Consider the following 17,890-nt stretch of genomic DNA (forward strand, 5'->3'; position numbering starts at 1 on the left):
ATGCAGTTCCTCCTCCTGCCTCTCATAGCTGCTCTAGCTCTCGCTGAAGACAACTCCATAGAATCCACGGGTATGGAAATCTAGTCTTTTTTTCATCTCTGAAATTTTATTAATTTTTGCACAATAGGTATTTCATAGGCAACTGAAGGGAAAAATGTTAAACATATCTCTGAAAGTGCATTTTATCTTAATGTACTGCTGCACAATAGTAACATTCGAATGCGCCAGCAAGTGTTAAAAATGGTAAATAAAAAAAAAAATTCAATATATGACTCCCTATGGCAAATTTTTAACTTAAGAACTTGTTTTTGAAGATATTTTATTCTGGAATGGAAATTTGCATTTATAAATTAATACTGTATTGGAGTAATAGGAATAAAGTGACTCAATTGGGAAATGGCTGCTTTTTAAAAGATTTGCTCATTTTTCCTTTGTTCAATCAGAAGCAAGAGATAGTCAGTTCTTGCTCGATTTGGGATCACCATTCTGTGCTCAAATCAGCCATTTACCTGATTAATGGTGGGTAGCTACTGTAGGATAACAAAGTATTGCTGCAGAGCTGCTCTAGAGGTGCCAGTCCAGAGGGATGCAGAGGGAGGGCAGGGCAAAGCTGACCTTGTAAAGCTCTTACAATCGGGAGGTTTCATATGTGACGAGAAAGATCTCTCCTAAGCCTTTCTTTTCCGTCTGGAGTTCATCAGAAAGCCTGACCTTTTTATCTGGGACTGCATACGCTATATAGGAATTTCTTCCTGCTGGTTTAGACCATTCTTTTCAGATTAATATTAAAGTAGAAAGGAGATCTCATGCTCAAACTGGATTACTAAATTTCTCTAAAGTTTCCTGTACAGTGGTCATTACTGCAACTACTTCATAACTTATTAAGTGATGTCAGTGATGTTAGCCATGGTTGGTTTGTGGGTTTTTTCGTAAGAGAACTGGGTTGAAGTCCAGCTAGCCCCGCATCCTGAACCCAGAAACAGTCAAGAGAGGATGCTCGGGCAAGAATATGGTTACAAGCCTGCATAACACTTCCCCAGAATACTCTCTCAGTCACCAACAAACATGGTTCAGGACTTCTGAAACAGAGGAAATGCTACCTTTGTGTTTAATAGTTACCAAAGGCTTTTTCTTTCACGCATTTGACCTGTTTTATGTTTTACTTTCACCATCCACATCACCCTGCAGCAAAGATCCACATGCAAAGAGCCAGTTCCTTTTGTTTGTTTCAAAACCACAACTTACTGGTTTCATTCCAGGCCACTGAGTTACTGTATTGAAAAAGAATATCTCATATTAACCCTCTTTATGAATGTACAGACCTCTAGCACGTCCTTTCCCCTCTAGCGATCCCTTTTCTGACCTGAAATGCTTCAGTCCATTTATTTACTCCTTGTCTGGAAGCTATTTTAAACTTTTGATCTTCATTGCCATTCTCTGAAGCTTCTCCTGTTTTGCAGTACCCTTTCAGAAATGGAGGATCAGAACTGTATGCAGCAGTAAATATACAGTAATCCTACACATAGTCCTTTACAAGCTCAAATCTGAAAAGCCTTTTAGATTCCCTGGGCGTAGGTCCCTGAATGCTTTTAAGTAAAGGGCTGAAACTTAGAACTGGATTCAATGATCTTTAGGAAATCAGTGTAGGGGGAAGAACGGAGGCTTGAAGTGCTTGCGGTGACAAACCTTGCTGAAGAGAGTTGCGGAGGTGTCCTCTATTACTTGGCATTTCCAGTTTTGCATTGGCTTCATCTGTGGTATGTGTTGCCTTAACTCCCCTTTTCTCTGCTACTAGGAAAATGAGGATAAAAAGTATTTTCTAATACTTTTTTACTATTCGATTATTTCATAAACTGCAGAAATATAAATAAAAAAAAAGTATATTTTGCATGTCTGTTGCATGACGGACTGTCCCAGAGTCTTTGCACAATGGCAGATGAAACATTATTGCAAGAGAAAACTTGAGAGAGATCCTTGCAAGCTGGTTTTTGTTGTTGCTCTTCCTCAACAGGTGTACCTCGCTGTGGTGCTTCACTTCACGAGCTCAACAAACCATTAAGGATTGAACTAAATGCAAATGCAAACTGCGTCTGGCAAATTCAGAGGAACGCAAATCAAATAATTAGGCTCATTTTCTCCTATTTTAAGTAAGTATTTCCTCCAGATGCTTTTTTACTATTTCATTCCATTAGAGTACAGCACAGAAAAATATTGCCTCCAAATATTTGTGTGGAATCTGTATTGTGTTCTCCGAAGAGCCTGCATATCTATCAGTGAGCTTAGTTAGTTCTCACTGTGTTTTTTCAATAGATTTGCTCCTTCTTCAAGCTGTGAAACAGAAAGTATTAAAATATATGATGGTCCCTCAACTAATTCGCCTCTTCTTGGACAAGTATGTAGTGACACTGATGCAGTCCCAGTACTTCAATCGTCTTCAGACAGTTTAACTTTTCTCATAACAACAAACTCCGTGGCTTTCACACGAAACTTCTTTGTCTTCTACTACTTCTTTTCACCAGAAACAAGTAAGTCAGAACTTAATGCAGCTATTAAATACCATTTGAATTACATCATTAAAAGAAACTTTCCCATTAAGGGAAAGTTTAGGACAGCAATTAGAAACTATTAACAGAATCTTTAATTAGTCTCACTCAGTTCTTCAGCCCTTAGACAACGGTGTGGGGAAAATCAGTGGAAGGAAGGAGGCAGAAAAAGAATAGTGCACCTGCTGGAGAGCCTAAAAAGTGCAATTTTACTCAGAAAAATGATTGCAAAGGCAGCATTATGGGACTCTACTTTTACTTACAGGCTTCTACTAAATTTGCTCAGTTTGCAAATATTGTAGAAAAAGAATATGACTATCTAGTCCTGCTGAGTACAGGTCACTGAAGTCAGTAAAGGTTTTTATTCAACATGCTCCTTACTTTTTTTTCCTTAAATGGTACGAATAAGCTTGGACAACATCAGTCTTAGCTTGCGACCAACTCCTTTCCTTCTGCTGATCTGAGTGGCATGGTATTAAGCTCTTAAAAGCTTCAATTTTACAGAGTAGTTACTACATCCTAGTTTATGTTGCTTGTGTTTAACTTTGCTGCTGAAAAACTGTGCCCTATTTCTAGTCTACATTTGTCTTTCTGGGGTTTCCACTGACGATTTTATTTTGCCTTTGTCTGTCAAGTAAAATATCTCAAACTTGAAGATTTTGCACTTCCATATAGATCATGACCAAGGCCTCACAGATTTCTCCAGTATAAAGTCTCTCGGGGCTTCTTTTGGCTGGTATAGCATCTTCATTACCAGTTTTTCAAGATAGCACCTAATTTACCCTAAATGTAGATATAACTAAATTGCTCACAGTATCAAAGCTAACTCATCTACAGCCATCTCAGATGCCATTACATTGTGCCTTGCAGATACACCATAGTGACAATAGGCTTCATTTTGTAACATCCACCTGACCTGAAATTCTCTATAGAAGTTCTATCTTTAGTACCGTTAATAATTTCCAGAAGAATGGAATCCTAAAGAAACAATCCTACTAGTTATAAAACTTTAGATCTTTAATTGATTTTTTATAGGTCATTAGAAATACTATTATGTTACCAATATATCTACTCTTCTTTTCAGAAATTGAAAACTGTGGCGGACAATTAACTGGCCCCAATGGGACATTTACCAGCCCCAATTACCCAGTACCTTACCCTGAATTTACATACTGCGTCTGGCACATAGAAACAGCAAAAAACTCGAAGATAAACTTACAGTTCCAGGATTTTTTGTGAGTAAATGCCCTCATGCTCTATTACTCTTTTTTCATTCTGTTTAAAGGCATTATTTTAAACACAGGAAGCAGAAGTGCTTTCAAACTTTTAGAATATCTATACACATTTAAAACAAATGTGCTTTCCTGACTCTTACGATAAAGTAATTGCAATGTGTTCCACATCACTATACATTACCCCATAGCTATTGCAGTGCCAGTCAGTGAAATGCAGAAAGCTTTCAGATGACTAGCCATGAGGTGTAGGTCCATTTTAAGCTGGCCTGAATGATCTGAATTTAAATCCATCAGTATAAATAAAGCTTTTGCTACATAAAGATGTTTAAAACCGTCAAGTGCACTGTAATTGCAATTTAGAACCGAGGGTCAAAAGAAGAATAAAGCAAATATTGCCTAAAGTACATCTTCCTCAGTGTTGCTGGCCATTGGGCAAAGAACACAGCATAGCACTGGCTTAAGTACTTGCAAGTATAAATGCTAATGGATGCACTGGCATAAGGAAACCACACTGGCATGGACTTTCCTGACCTATACTGCTCTTTATCAGGCTTGGTCTCCCGTATGTAGTGGGCTGGTAGCCCTTTTTTGGCTTTCCCTGCATCAGTTGACACTCTGCATAGAGGAAAGTCTCAAGACCAAGGGAACTCAAAGGGCAGCATCTTCAAGAACATTTCTTGAGATATTCAGACTGCAGAATGCTGTATAAGAATTCAGTATGAAATGTATAGGATTCTACAGGAAATCGTTACCTTGACCACTGCCCTCTGAGATGATGAACTCTGCACAGTACGGTGTACGTTCTCACCAGTCCTGGCCAGGGCCCATCTGCTGATTCAGGAACAGAGATGCTGTTCTGGAGGTATCTACCCACCACAGTACAGCCGGTGCTTTTCACCAAGGGTGGCAAGCTGAGATAAGCTCTCACGGAAATTGATAAATAGGGCAAGAGCCTTCCTCTGGTGACATATGGAAGAGGTTTCAGAGACCTGCGAAAGTCAACCCTACACTTTAAAAGCTCTTTAAGATTTTTTTTAATATATATATACACACACAAAAATATGTATTTGAAGGTGTGGTTATTTTTAGTAAATAAGTAGCAATTAATATATACAGTATCAGAGCTATAAAAACGTAGCTGATCCAGCTTCTGTTGAGAGCTATAGCAAAATATTTGCTATTTCAATGAGAGCAGAATCACGGTCTTACTAAGCATTTCTTACCTTTGAGGGTTTTCTATGTTTTACTTGGTTTTAATAATGTCTATTTATGTGTTCTTTTATTCTCCATTCTTTTATTTCAGTCGACTGGAATTCATCAGACACTTTATCGGCACTGCGTCTCTATCCAGTATGAGCAATGTTCTCTATACTCAGATTTCCCTGTAATTATTTTTCCTCTGTCTACAGCCTAGAACTAGACCAAAACTGCCAATTTGACTTCACAGCAGTCTATGATGGCCCCACCACTAACACTGGCTTAATAGGAAAAGTATGTGGTCGTGCTCAGCCCACATTTGAATCTTCTTCAAATGTTATGACAGTTGTGTTGTCTACGGACTACGCCAACTCCTACAGAGGATTTTCTGCTCAGTACACCAGTGTTCCGCTGCCAGGTCCTGTGGAGCCCAACAGTACGTACACCGGCTACATGGAATAGGATGGTGTTTCTTATTCTCACGTATGATTCTTCCCTTCCCTTATAAATACCGAAAAGAACTGATGGTTGATACTGAGGATTTACGCCTTTTTATTGGTAGTCATTAACCGTCTTTACATAAAAAAATCCCACATTAGTCTCACCTATAGAGTGTAAATTATTACCTGATCCATCTGGGAAAGAAAGCCTGTTCTTTCACTTTTTGGTCCTTTTTCTGGCTGGCACCATTGAAAATCTGAGTTTTTCCTTCTTTTTGACAAAGCAGGCATTGTTACCATCTTAGATAAACTTTTTTTGACTGGTTAGTTTAAATGTTATTGTTCCCCGAGATACTCAGGAAAATGGTCTGTACTGGTTAGTCAAACAGGGTTTAGGTGTGTTGTAACTTCCTTTCCCCCAGAGCTGGACCATTTTCCTTATTGGTTCCGTATGTTTGCATGCCCATCTTCTCATTAACTGAGGTGGAAAAAGAGCCTCTAAAGCCTCGATGTCTGCCATAAATCAATTTCCTCACCCACCATTCTGCACTAGCACTTTTATTCCTTTCCCCTTTTATAAAGGCTGCAATTCATTCTGCATTACTGGGTTTAAAATTAAACTTTCAGCATGAGTTTTACATGGTTTTCCTGATCTAACATTTTTGAGGTCGAGCCTGAAATTTTGTTCCAACTGTTGCATGACTTCAAATGCACGAGCCGTTTCAGACTGACAAATCAAGAACCATGCAACAGGTTCAAGGATCTAGACCAACTGAGAAATGACCGCAGCACAGTTTGTGGTAACGTCTTTTGTTCTGTTTTTTTTTTTTTTCCTAAATTTCTCTTTCATGGCAGCATTCCTTACATGCTCTTCAGATAGCATGAAAATTGTTCTGAGCAAGTCTTATCTGGCCTCCCTTGGTTATAATGAAACTCACCTACAGCTGAATGATCCATCTTGCAGTCCAATTATAACAGATCCAGTGACCTTTTCCTTCCCGTTAGCCAGCTGTGGAACAACTAAAAAGGTAAAGGGGGGAAAAAGTTACGTGAAGCTAACGACAGCTTATGAATGACAAGAGCTTGTAAAAGCAGTTTATGAATAGCATGTGTATAAGCTAACAGCAGATTTACTTTCACATAGCTCATTCTCTGCAAGTGATACAGCTGGCACTTATCCTGGAGTCACAAGGAAAGGGGGAAAACCCTAAGATGTGAAGATTCCCAAGAGCTAGTTCATAGCATTGTTTTGATAAGGCTGACTGAAGCTAGCTTTGGTACTTTCCACACTCCATGCAGTATTCCTTAACCTTCTTGCTGCATGGGTTGGTTCAGTGTTTTGAAAAAACAGGAGGAGGGTTGATAACGGTTTTTTGGTTGCAATGTTTCACATTTCAAAGGTATCTTGAGTTTCTGATAAGCGTAGCTGGGCGGCTTTGTAACTTTAGTACGATTGCTTTCAACTGCACTGCTCATATAATCACAACTGAGCACTTCATATGATTCCTTTTACAGGATGAAGGTCAGAGCATCACTTACACCAACATCATCTCTCTCTCTAAAACTAGCAGCATTATCACCCGTCAAAAGAGCATAGAGATCATTGCAAAATGCAAAATGGAAAACAATTCAACCTTAGAAGTCATTTACATAACGAAAAATAATATAATCCAAAACACAGCCGCTGTGGGAAGATACAATGTTAGCATGTCATTTTATGACTCAGATTCGTTCTCCAAGCCTGTACTTCAGTCCCCATATTACGTAGACTTGAACCAAACTCTTTTTGCTCAAGTCAGTCTTCATTCCACCGACCCAAATCTTTTGGTTTTTGTTGATACCTGTATAGCATCTCCACAACCTGATTTTGGATCGCTAGCATATGACTTAATCAGAAGCGGGTAAGACCCTAAAATATTTTATGACTGTCTTCTAATACATGAGGAAATATAATCTAAATGTCAACCATGGTTCTTTTGTTTTTCTCTCTTCCACTTATCTTCTTTAGTAGACTGTGGTTGGAAGCTAAATTTCATAGAAATTTAAAGGCACTACAGAAACAGAGCTAGGAAAAGCAAGCACTACATTGCACTGGGGAGAGGAAAAAAGCACATCATTGTATGCCCACATGTAAAAATAATGCCCTAGTTAAATGCTGTGGTTAGTTAACAGTAGCTACTATAATGATTATTTTATGTGGACTACTTTAACAGATCTATAAATTCTGTTGCAGCTGCAATAAAGATGACACTGTAGTAACCTACCCACCAATTGAACACTATGGAAGATTCAAATTTAATGCCTTCAGGTTCCTGCGGAGCTTTCCATCAGTTTATCTCCAGTGTGATATTTTAATTTGTGACAGCAACAACGCAAACTCTCGCTGTACTGAAGGCTGTATCTCCAGGCACAAAAGAGCTATTTCTTCATACACATGGAAAACTAATACCGTAGTAGGTCCCATCCGCCTGAAAAGAGATCTCAGGTCTGCTGATCACTCAGGTAAGAGGAATACATAAATTAAGAACCTGGTTAAGCTCTTCCTTGGTGTAAATCTATTACCTTCGTTCCACTAATGAAATAAGTGAATTACACTAGTTCAGAACTAACATGGGATCAGAGCAACAGGTTCAAGAAATTTGTGTTTTGTGAGATCACAGACATACTTTTCAAACCGACACCGATGGCCTTTTGGATTAAGGTGTGTTCTTTGAAGTAGAAAAAGAAGCATTCACTCCTAGTTACAGAAGTACTATACACAGAATCTGACTATGTATTCAGAAAGAGTTACGAATGGCAAGAGATTTCAGATTTTCAAATGTGACTTTTTTTGATGACGCATATATAGGGACCAGGGCTCATTTCAAAAACCCACAGACTACTTAAAAAGCACATTCCAAATCGTTTTCAAGCTTTGTTGCAACCTGTGTATCTTGTAACAGTCCACTCAATTTCACTTAGTTTTATTTGTTGGTACTACAGAAAAGCTGTGTCAGATGATAAACATAGATGACTTATTCCACCCTAGGTTAAATCCTCACACTGTATGCATTGCCTATAAGAACAAAAACATGAAAAGGACAGCCACTGGAGCAGAAATCAAAAGCACCATGCTTTTAACTTAGAGCTGCAAAGCCGTTTGTAAGACAACTTAGCTTTAGTGCCCCAATCTGACATACTGTAGCACAATTTGCAGTCTGCTCTACAGTGGTCTAGACGAGTACTGAGCGCCAATGTAGAACAGACTGCAAAATATGGAAAAGCTATTTTAAAGGGCTTGTATTGTAACTCCCACTACACCCATTGTTCTAGCTTTTATTGAGCACAAAGCTTCACCTGAGAAAAGCACATTGCACCACATGTTTTCAGGTGTCAGATCTAAGAAGTATTTAGCATTAATCATGCTCTTAACAGTAATAAACATTTTCCTTTTTTAAATAATTATTAACCTCTTTGAACTCTAGCAGCATTTTAAACATGTTCCCATTTATTTCAATAGTGAAAGATTTGCATCCATATGCTAGAAACTGGACACATCTATAATATCAAAAGGATTCAAGTGCAAATAGATCATACTCAAAAGTATTATAAAACATAGATTAATTCTCATAGTATCTTTCACGATTTACATAAAAATAACGAGTTCTACCAAGGACCAGCTAGTAAACCATTAGAAGGGACAGTGTTAGAACCATGAGTTTCTTTTTTTGCCCAGCTTTTCTTCAGCAATATGTCTCCCATCTATCCAGTTCTAAAGATAATGACAGCACTGCTTGGCAGAAACTTGGCTGCAGCAATACCAAAGAATTGCTAACATTGCGATGCGATGCTCTTCTGCACAATTGTTTCGTTACAAATTTTTACAACTCTTTGGCACTACAGATTCAGAATTTGCAATCGGTGTGGGTCAAATCCTCAGAACCAAAATATCTGAAAAAAATGCTTATTTAATTTTAACTGAAATGACATGGTATTCAAAACTAAACATCTCACTTTCTTCTCTACACAGAATCCCTCACTAAAGCAGATGCTGAAGAAACCCCGAACCTGCAACAATACAGCCTCTACACTCTCTCATTTGTGGTTTTGATTTCAAATATTATCATTGTGGTAGCTGTGATATTAAAATATCATATCAAACACCAAGCAGGATATGGCTACCAAAAAATCCAAAGCTCATAGTAACTACTTCGGGATATTTTGAATTTGTGTCAACTTCTATTCAGATTTTGTCACTCAAAGAGGAGAGAGGGAAAAAACCAAACCAACCAAAAATCAATAAACTAACAGCCTTGGAATACAACAATGCTTGGAAACATATTTCAACTTTTTCTGTAATTCAAAAAAACTCTCAACCTAGCACTGTATCTTAAATCACCGCGTTGAAAAAGAATACAAGTGTCTACCTCAGCATGTTTCTTAGAAAGCATCTAAAAACTAACTTTACAGGTGTAAAGTGACTTTTAAAGTAGAAGATAATTTAGGTCCTTTTTTCTTTTTAAAAAAAAAAATTCTCTTTTTATCTTTTCAAATCACTTTGAAACTGCACCTGGCATGAATTAAGTTGAGGGACAACTGCGACACGTCTGTTCAAAGCAAATTATCCTCTCTTCAAAATCTATTCCTATGGGTTGCTACCATCAAGATCAGACAGTCTTCAAAAGACATCAGTTTTCCTGGAGAAGAAAATATTAGGTAGACTAGATAAAGATACTGGATTGTACCTGCCTATGCTGCTTGTTCATTCAACACTTGCTTCCCCATCAATAGCTTTTGCACAATGCATTTTAAGTCACGAATACAACCAATGTCTGCACACCAAACTTAGAAGTTTACCATTAAGTGCTTATACAGTCCAAGTTAAATGGTGCACCCCAGAACTCAAAGAGCAATAAACAGAATGAAGGATGAAGCTTGACCTTTCACAAAAGAGGGACTTCGAGTCACATTTCCACCTCCCCAAATGACAGCAGAACTGATCCCAACAGGTTAAAGTAAATATGATGCAATAAGGCTACTTCTCTGGCCTAAGGCTGGTGACATGCAGCAGATCCTACCCCAGCACGTTCTATCTGGCAACGAGGTCCCCTTGAGAGGAACCACGAATGAAGTACTGGCATTTTCAGGATAACGAAACATGGATAAATACAAGTCTGCTAAGTATACATTCTTCAGTTGTTCCAGTATGGCTCAATTAACTTAGGAGGGGAAAAGTATAATGACAGTCTTGTTTTAGGTATCACTTCAGGAGCCTAGGTTCCTAACTTAGGTGCCTGTACAGCCAGCAAGGCTTTCAAAGAACCCAGGCTGGGGTTCAAGTTAGCCCGTCTCTCTAAACCTGACTCCTTAAACAGACCTAAGTTAGGCAATGCCAGTACTGCTCTTCCTCTTATAGATGGAGTAATAAACATCTTCAACGGGGGTACCATTAAAACAAACCAAAACCACAAGGAAACCACATTCTGTTCTACTGGTAACACGTTACACATTGAAAATCAAGACAACAAAAAGTGAACTGATTACACGTAGGTAAAAAGACAAGCTGTAACTCAGTTTATTTAGAGTACTTCTCCATTGTTCAAACTGAAACTGGGAAACTGTGTTTCATATGGCTTTTAGCAATGCTCTTTAAATAAATAAGCCACAAAGGGCATACAAAATTCTTATATTTAGGAAAAAACACACATTCTTAAGATCTTTCATAAAACTAACAACTGTGTACAACAGTGGATAGAACTACAGTAACAAAATGCAAGTCAACACCACTGAGGTTCTTTACAGTTATAACTCCATAAATACTAAGCTTTGTAAAGTATAATTGCCCTTCAAGTACTCACATTGAAGTCCTATATCTATATACATCTACCTTTCTCCATTAGAGAACCCCTCGTTAGAATCATAGTGCGCTTGTGAAATTTTGTTTGGCTTTGAGTTCTGAACCAAGTCCATTAAGAGAACCATTTTATTATCTATATGTGTCTGAAGAGCCTGGATTTGGCGATCAATATAGTCCGTTAGTTTTTTCTCCATCAGATCCATATTTTTTGAGATCATCTTTTCCAAATAGGAGCAAATAGGCTGTTGTTCTACTCTGTGAAAAGAGCAAATATAAGAATAAGTATAACTTATTTCTTAATGACAAGGGGCATGATAGAAATCTAGGCACTTGAACGTCTTCCAAATGTAAAATCTCATTTATTAGACAATAAAGTTTGGATGGTATTAGGTTTTTAGCACAAGTAAAATACCTTGCCTTGTCTGCCACATTTTAAATCTCAGAATTTTTTTTTATACACATGCTAGGGTATATCGTCATCTTTCAACCTTATTTTTTTCAAAGGCTCAATTACGCATTAGACAGCTTAGTTACGTATGACAAAATCCACACAACTCAACAGTATACAGAGTTCAAATTCTGCCAGTATGGCAGGCTTTACTCTTCTCAGCTGAAGTGCTTCAAGAGTTATACAAACTATGCAATTCTTTTTGCGTCTGCATTCTTTAAAAATACTGCACTTTCCCAGGAGCTGGAGATATTCAGGCTCTATTAGAACCCTGATTCCTATGCTGCATTCCTACATCTCACCATTTCCATTATTGTTCCTTAGGTATCAACCTAGGTGCACTACTACTACTACTACTACTGTGAAGTTTGCACTGTAAATGCCAACAAATGAGGAGGGACAGGAAAGATCGGTGGGACAAGATACACTAAGCAGAAAGATCGTGGCACATAGTGTGAAAAAAGGAAGAGATAAGAATTTAGGAGGTAGAAGTAGTCAAAATGAAAACGTAGTAACAGACAGGAAACACAAACTAAGCATATTTGAAATCGCAGAAGGACCATACTTTTTTTTGAAATCATGAAAGGTGAAATGGAGGCAAAAGACACAAGCAGTTTAGTAACAACAAATGATGTTGTGATTTCTTCTGAAAAACTCCTATATTCAAGCAGGTCATCTGAAAAATTAATTGTAATCACGTTCATCACACACAGCATTCAAAACCACCTATTTTAAGACTCACTATTGCTGTTAATGAGAATAAAATGCTTACATTATGTATTTTGTTTTTTGAACTTGTCAATAAATACAGTCAAACTACGAGTTTAATAAGTGTACCAAACTTAACTTACCCAACACACTGAATGCCTTCCTCTTTAGTCACTGCATTTTTACCAAAATGCCTATCACCATCTTTTAGCCGAAGATGATTTACCTGACTACATAAGTTTTGAAGAAAAGGAAGAAGCACCTGTGGATTAGCTACATTTGGGGTTTCGCTCACTTGTTCCTGCATATGCGAAGATCCCATGACTTTAAAATCATTTCTGAGGTTAACTGTATTTTGCTGGGTAGTAAGTCCTTCAGAATCGGCAGTACTCCCTCTTTCAGGTACCTGTGTGTTCAGATCACAACTTATTTTTAAGTCTTCATATACTGTTTCACTTGTTAAATGATTTTTAACAGGCAAAGGTTCACTGGCTGATTGATCTAGTGATGTCTGAATAGCTGCACTGCACAATCCATCTACCGCGTGGTCACCTCCGAAGTCTGAATTTTTCCTAAAGATCCAATTAAGTTTGTCTCCAAGAGGTAAACTGTTCTGATGGGAAGAAAAACAATACGATTAATATTTAAGAATTTAAATATACTGGAAATTTTACAATAATAACAAAAATAGATACTTTATAACTCAGCATTCTACTAGTGCAGTGTAAAGATTTTAAAAGTAGTTCTGAATCATATTCTTAGGGAAAAGCACAGGAAAATATTTTCACGGTACATATTATGTGTTAACAGTCTCTAAGTAACAAAACAGTTTTACTGACTTCATTTTTATCATGCTATGTCCCTAAGACTGAACATTATTCCCATCAGATGGATCCAGGATTCTGTTGAAATAGCCTACTCTGCAGGATTAGTATCTAAATCAAATAAATGCTCTGTAAGAGCATGTTCCCTTTAGTTGAAGGTGACATGCTTTTAATAATAAAGGAGATAAACCAGCCCATCTACCTACACCCCAAACACTACAGGGAACACGCCCACCATCCCTGACAAGCAGTGACAACAGAAACGAACAAAAGGAGAGTAAGGTGGCAGTGAAGTTTAAAATGATGATGATACAGAGTTCTTAACTCTGGACTTGGTGTATTCACAGTGATTCCTTTAGTACACAATCTTTATTCATTGCACTCCTTATTTAAGGGTGGCAATAGCTAAACCAGGATTAAAATGGCAGGAAGTCTGGGTTACAAAAAAAAAAAAAAAGTCTTTTTCACCAAATCAGTTTAGAACATGCTTAACTGTTACAGAAGGTAAGGTCACAGATCAGTACTATTTATGTTTATGGGAAAGCACAATGACTTACTTTCTGCTGACATCGGACCATGTCCATGAGTTGCTGAGCACCTGGAGACAACTTAGATCCCATAGATTCCATTATAGTTTGCACTCTGTCTAGATCTATCCTTGAGCCTAGTGAAGGAAATTCAGTTGCTGGTTTTGCAGACACTGTTTTCACTTGTACACTTATTTTACTGATGAGTACTCTTTGTTTCTCACCAATGGAGAGCAGCTATTGCAAGAAGGGGAAAAAAAATATTTTGGTTAGGAAAAAAAAAATGGTTTGATGTTTTCTTTATATGTAAGGGACAATGCATTATTCTTTAAATCTTGGAAAAACCAATGCTAAACTCTTTTCCAGGGAAATTAAGTCGATTTCTCCTTGCTATTACTCTTCGGAAAATTCTGACTGGAACAGAGGTGCCTGCATGACCCAGAGACAAATCAGGCCTTGATCTTCTAAGCACTTAAGAGCACTGGCCATACAGATTTTCATAAGGTTATTTAACTGCATCAGAGTTAACAGTTCTAATTACACAGCGACTGTTGATTACCTGCAGTTTATCTTGTTTATGAAGTTGTTTTCCTCTAAGAGGTTACTATCTTTCTCATATAAATATTATATCTTCATAAAAAGAAAACTGTGATACAAATTTAAAAGGAGAACTCTGCTATCAGGACAAAGTACCATCTAACAGATTTTTAAGTGGTTATATGAAGTGATTAAGTGTATAAAACAATAATTTGACTAAAAGCAATGCGATTTAGTCAATTAAATTATCAAAAAGACAAAGAAAAATAAAACAATTCTGTTCAACTCCCTACCTTAATTCTACAGGAGGCTGCAGGGCATTCGAACTTAAGGTACTTTTTGTATAAAGTAACCTTTTCAGTTTCGCTAGAAAAATAAAATAAACGAGCTGTGACATTACTATATAAAGTACTTTTTTCTTTAGCAGAAATACACTATATCGGTAAATATTTAGATAAGAAACAAGACTGACTGGAACATATTTCTAACGTGGTATAGCAGTTTTAATGCTTATATTCAACTTGTATTGAATCTTATCGGATACGTATGTAAAAAAGGATTAGTATGTGTACGTACATTATCTATTAGAGAAGCTTTTGAGGTTCAGTACGTTATTCACACATCTTCCCTGAGGCTCTGAGTCGGCTGTTTTTATTTAGCTAATTAAGCAGCAGATGTGCCATGCAATGACTTAAAAACAAAAGAGAAGACATTGCTTTAATTCCCCTGGCAAAGCACGGAAGGAAGTATTGAAGGGGAAAACAAATATCTTTTTTTTATTTTCTCTCTTGTTCTTAACGTGTGAGATGACTATGTACCACAGAGACAAGAGATCTTTTGGTAAAGATCAGCTGAAAGAGATCTGCTGAAGACACAAGCAGATCTGCTGTCCAGAAAGATTAAACGATACAGAACAGTTGCGCCTGTCCTAACTCCTTCTGTAGTTACAGAACAGAATTTCAGAGTAGCACTTTATAACTTACAGAATTAAACGTTTCACCAATTACAAAAGAACAAACAGGTAACTGCAGCTTTATATCTTTATCAAAGAGGCAGCATTTGTGCCAGCCACCGGTAACTGTGAGGAGTACACCAGGGTTATCCCAGGTGACTGCAGTGCCTATGCCCATTCACCAGTTTTACACAGACCTTCAAGAAAGACCAAACTGGGTGGCTTTCGTGGTGCAGACATCAGGACTTTACCAGTAGGAGCACCTTACAGATACACAGAGAACGACGTTGCCAGTAAGAGAAAGGCCAGAGGGTGTTAGGGACCCAGGAGCAAACACCGCCCCCCGCCTCCGACACCCCCCTCGGGGCGACGTCCGCCTCCCGCTCCGTGCACCCCCGCGGCCAGAGGCCGCCACTCACCCCGGGGGCCGGGCGGCGCCCAGGCTCTCGCCCCGGCCGGTCCCGCAGTACTCCTCGCCGACGTACACCTCCATGTTCCGGGCCTCGCTCAGGATACCGACGGAGACCATCTCCCCGGCGCCGGCAGGCCGGCACTCCAGCTGCAGCACGCAGGGCGCCTCGCTCCCGCCGCCCGCCCGCCTCTCCACGACGACGGCCTCGGTGCTGCGGGGGGGAAGCGCCACGGCCGCGTTGCCCCGCCAGGCCCGCTCCCGCCCCGCCGCCCGCCCGCCCGCCCAGGCCGAGCCCGGCCCCCGCTCGCGCCTCCCGTAGCCGCCTGAGGAGAGCTAGCGGCGCGACGCGGTCCCCTCCGCCGCCGCCGCCCTCACCTGGCCTCGCCGCCGCCCGCTTCCCGCCGCAGGCAGACGGCCCGGGCCAGGCCGTCCGGCGACGCGCAGGGCCAGGAGCACCCCGCCGCCACACAGCACGGCTCCCGCGGGCCGCCGGACGGGTCGGCCGCCGCCTCCTCCTCCGCCGCGCAGCCGCTCGCCATCACAACGCGGCGGGCGGAACCGAGCGGTCACCAACCGTCACCGGCGGCCGCCAGGCGGAAGGCGCCTGCGCAAGGCGGCGGGGCGGGATGCTCTGCGCATGCGCTGGTGGGGCGGCGCCCCGTGGTGCGGCGGGAACCCCTCCTGAGGTGCCGCCCGCAGGCCGGGCCCGCGGCGGGAAGCGGTCGGTGCGGCCTGGGGCCGCAAGAGGGCGGTTCCCCCGGCCCGGAGCCTGCCTTCCAGGAGCAGCGGGCTCTGCCCCACCTCGGCCTCCTCAGGGCGCTGAGGAGATCCCTTCGGCCGCTCCACGTCCCGCCTCCCGCCCTCCCACGGGGAGCAAGGGCTGACGCGGAGGGGAGCGGCCACTCGTGGGCGGTCTCGTCGAAATGACACCCACAGTGTGGGCAAAAGCCAGCATTAGTCCTTTTTCTAATAAAATAAAGCGCTCTCGGAGAGATGGAAGAGCCTTGAAAGCATGTCAATGCTACGGAGCTTGATAAAATAGCCACATTTGGAGCCACGGAATTCTCTGTTCAGAGTTGCATGCTAATAGTGTACCACATAGGAGAGAGACTATAAATAAAAGATTGGGTTCATTTAATTTTCAGTAGGATCCCAGCTTCTGGAGTCGGGGAAAGCTGCTCCTGACGCTGCGGTACAGACATAAACCCAGGGGAGGCAGATATCAAGTTCTTCCACTTGGTGCTCGGCTGAGCAGCGTTAATTAGGTCTGTGAAAATAGGAAGATGGACTTGAACAGGCTTTATACAAGCTAATGTTACAAACGCAGTTGGCATCTCTGCTTTTTTTTCACTTAAGCCATTGTTTTATGTGATTTACTAGCAATAGAAAAAATGGATTTGCTCTGTTTTAATTAATGAATTAATTAAAGTTAATTAATGTAAATGTTTTAGCATAAAAACTGTTGTGTCAGTCTCCTTTTTGATTTTCTAAATGTGCTGGATACTTCTGAAATGCGCTGCAAATTCATCCAGTTTTAGAAAGGTTTATTTTCTGCTATGGGTGACAATGTGGTTGCACGACGCCTCGGGAGATTATTCTGACCCTGGAAGAGCGATGAGCTGCACAAAATTACAGAGTTTTGGTGAGGAGAATTATCTTTAGCATAGAATGGACTGGGTAAAATCCCTGTTTTGGGGATTTCCACGTGTTTGTGGGATTTCCATGTGTTCATATGCATTGTATTTTTGATATTTTTAAAGTAAAGATGAAAAAATGGAAAACAAAGAACAAGCTGAAATTTCAAAGAGTAGATTTTACGCTAGAGTTTTTTACTGAGCTGACAATAGCCAGCATAAATATCCTAAACATTGTATCCGTTGGTAGCAATACTTTATGTTTCTAATCTCATATGATCTCACTGTGGTATCAAAGTCCTTTAGAATAAACCAGTTTGATCCTAGCATGGGTTGGTGCTCTTTCTCCAATCAGCGTTTAAGAACATGCTGCTTTTTATTTGCATTAAGCTGTCTAACCAGTTTTTTTGCAAGCCTAATGGATTAAATTTTACTTCCCGTTTCCTTAGCAGAGATGAAGTATCAGAGTGCTTTTTCTGTTGTTTACCTTTGGAGCAGACGGTTCTCATTCTTCTCGTTCTCGTGTGTGGAGCAGCTAACAGCCAGGTACACAGTGTCTGCTCGGATACTGTAGTAGTTTCTCCGGGAAATCTAGTC

At 40.1% G+C, this 17,890-nt stretch overlaps 2 protein-coding genes across 3 annotated transcripts; one reads left to right on the forward strand and one right to left on the reverse strand.

The window, feature by feature from the left end:
* Window positions 1-9,894, forward strand: LOC142084550 (CUB and zona pellucida-like domain-containing protein 1). Its single transcript, XM_075155397.1, has 9 exons — window positions 1-70; window positions 2,012-2,147; window positions 2,311-2,525; window positions 3,628-3,778; window positions 5,188-5,411; window positions 6,271-6,443; window positions 6,931-7,316; window positions 7,649-7,917; window positions 9,425-9,894. The coding sequence occupies exons 1-9, from the start codon at window positions 1-3 to the stop codon at window positions 9,595-9,597; spliced, it is 1,797 nt and encodes a 598-aa protein (XP_075011498.1). The 3' UTR covers window positions 9,598-9,894.
* A 1,051-nt stretch (window positions 9,895-10,945) lies between these two features.
* Window positions 10,946-16,251, reverse strand: C7H10orf88 (chromosome 7 C10orf88 homolog). Of its 2 annotated transcripts, none has more exons than XM_075155238.1 (6): window positions 16,035-16,251; window positions 15,667-15,870; window positions 14,589-14,661; window positions 13,789-13,995; window positions 12,670-13,020; window positions 10,946-11,506 (listed from the first exon to the last, which is right to left on the reverse strand). In XM_075155238.1, exons 1-6 carry the CDS (start codon window positions 16,196-16,198, stop codon window positions 11,417-11,419), a joined length of 1,089 nt encoding a protein of 362 aa, XP_075011339.1. In that variant the 5' UTR covers window positions 16,199-16,251; the 3' UTR covers window positions 10,946-11,416. The 2 variants fall into 2 exon arrangements, with proteins under 2 accessions (XP_075011339.1, XP_075011338.1); XM_075155237.1 differs by having other exon boundaries at window positions 12,551-13,020.
* Between the last annotated feature and the right edge of the window lie 1,639 nt (window positions 16,252-17,890).

Source organism: Calonectris borealis, chromosome 7 (assembly GCF_964195595.1).
Source record: "Calonectris borealis chromosome 7, bCalBor7.hap1.2, whole genome shotgun sequence".
Lineage (NCBI taxonomy): Eukaryota > Metazoa > Chordata > Aves > Procellariiformes > Procellariidae > Calonectris > Calonectris borealis.

Excerpts from the sequence above, each read along its gene's own strand:
- LOC142084550 (XM_075155397.1), top strand. The coding sequence starts at position 1 with ATGCAGTTCCTCCTCCTGCCTCTCATAGCTGCTCTAGCTCTCGCTGAA. Across the intron at positions 2,148-2,310 it reads CTCATTTTCTCCTATTTTAA|ATTTGCTCCTTCTTCAAGCT; the intron begins GTAAGTATTTCC and ends TTTTTTCAATAG. Across the intron at positions 7,918-9,424 it reads CAGGTCTGCTGATCACTCAG|AATCCCTCACTAAAGCAGAT; the intron begins GTAAGAGGAATA and ends TTCTCTACACAG.
- C7H10orf88 (XM_075155237.1), bottom strand. The coding sequence starts at position 16,198 with ATGGCGAGCGGCTGCGCGGCGGAGGAGGAGGCGGCGGCCGACCCGTCC. Across the intron at positions 13,021-13,788 it reads TGGTCCGATGTCAGCAGAAA|AACAGTTTACCTCTTGGAGA; the intron begins GTAAGTCATTGT and ends TCTTCCCATCAG. Across the intron at positions 11,507-12,550 it reads GAAGGCATTCAGTGTGTTGG|AGTAGAACAACAGCCTATTT; the intron begins GTAAGTTAAGTT and ends CTCTTTTCACAG.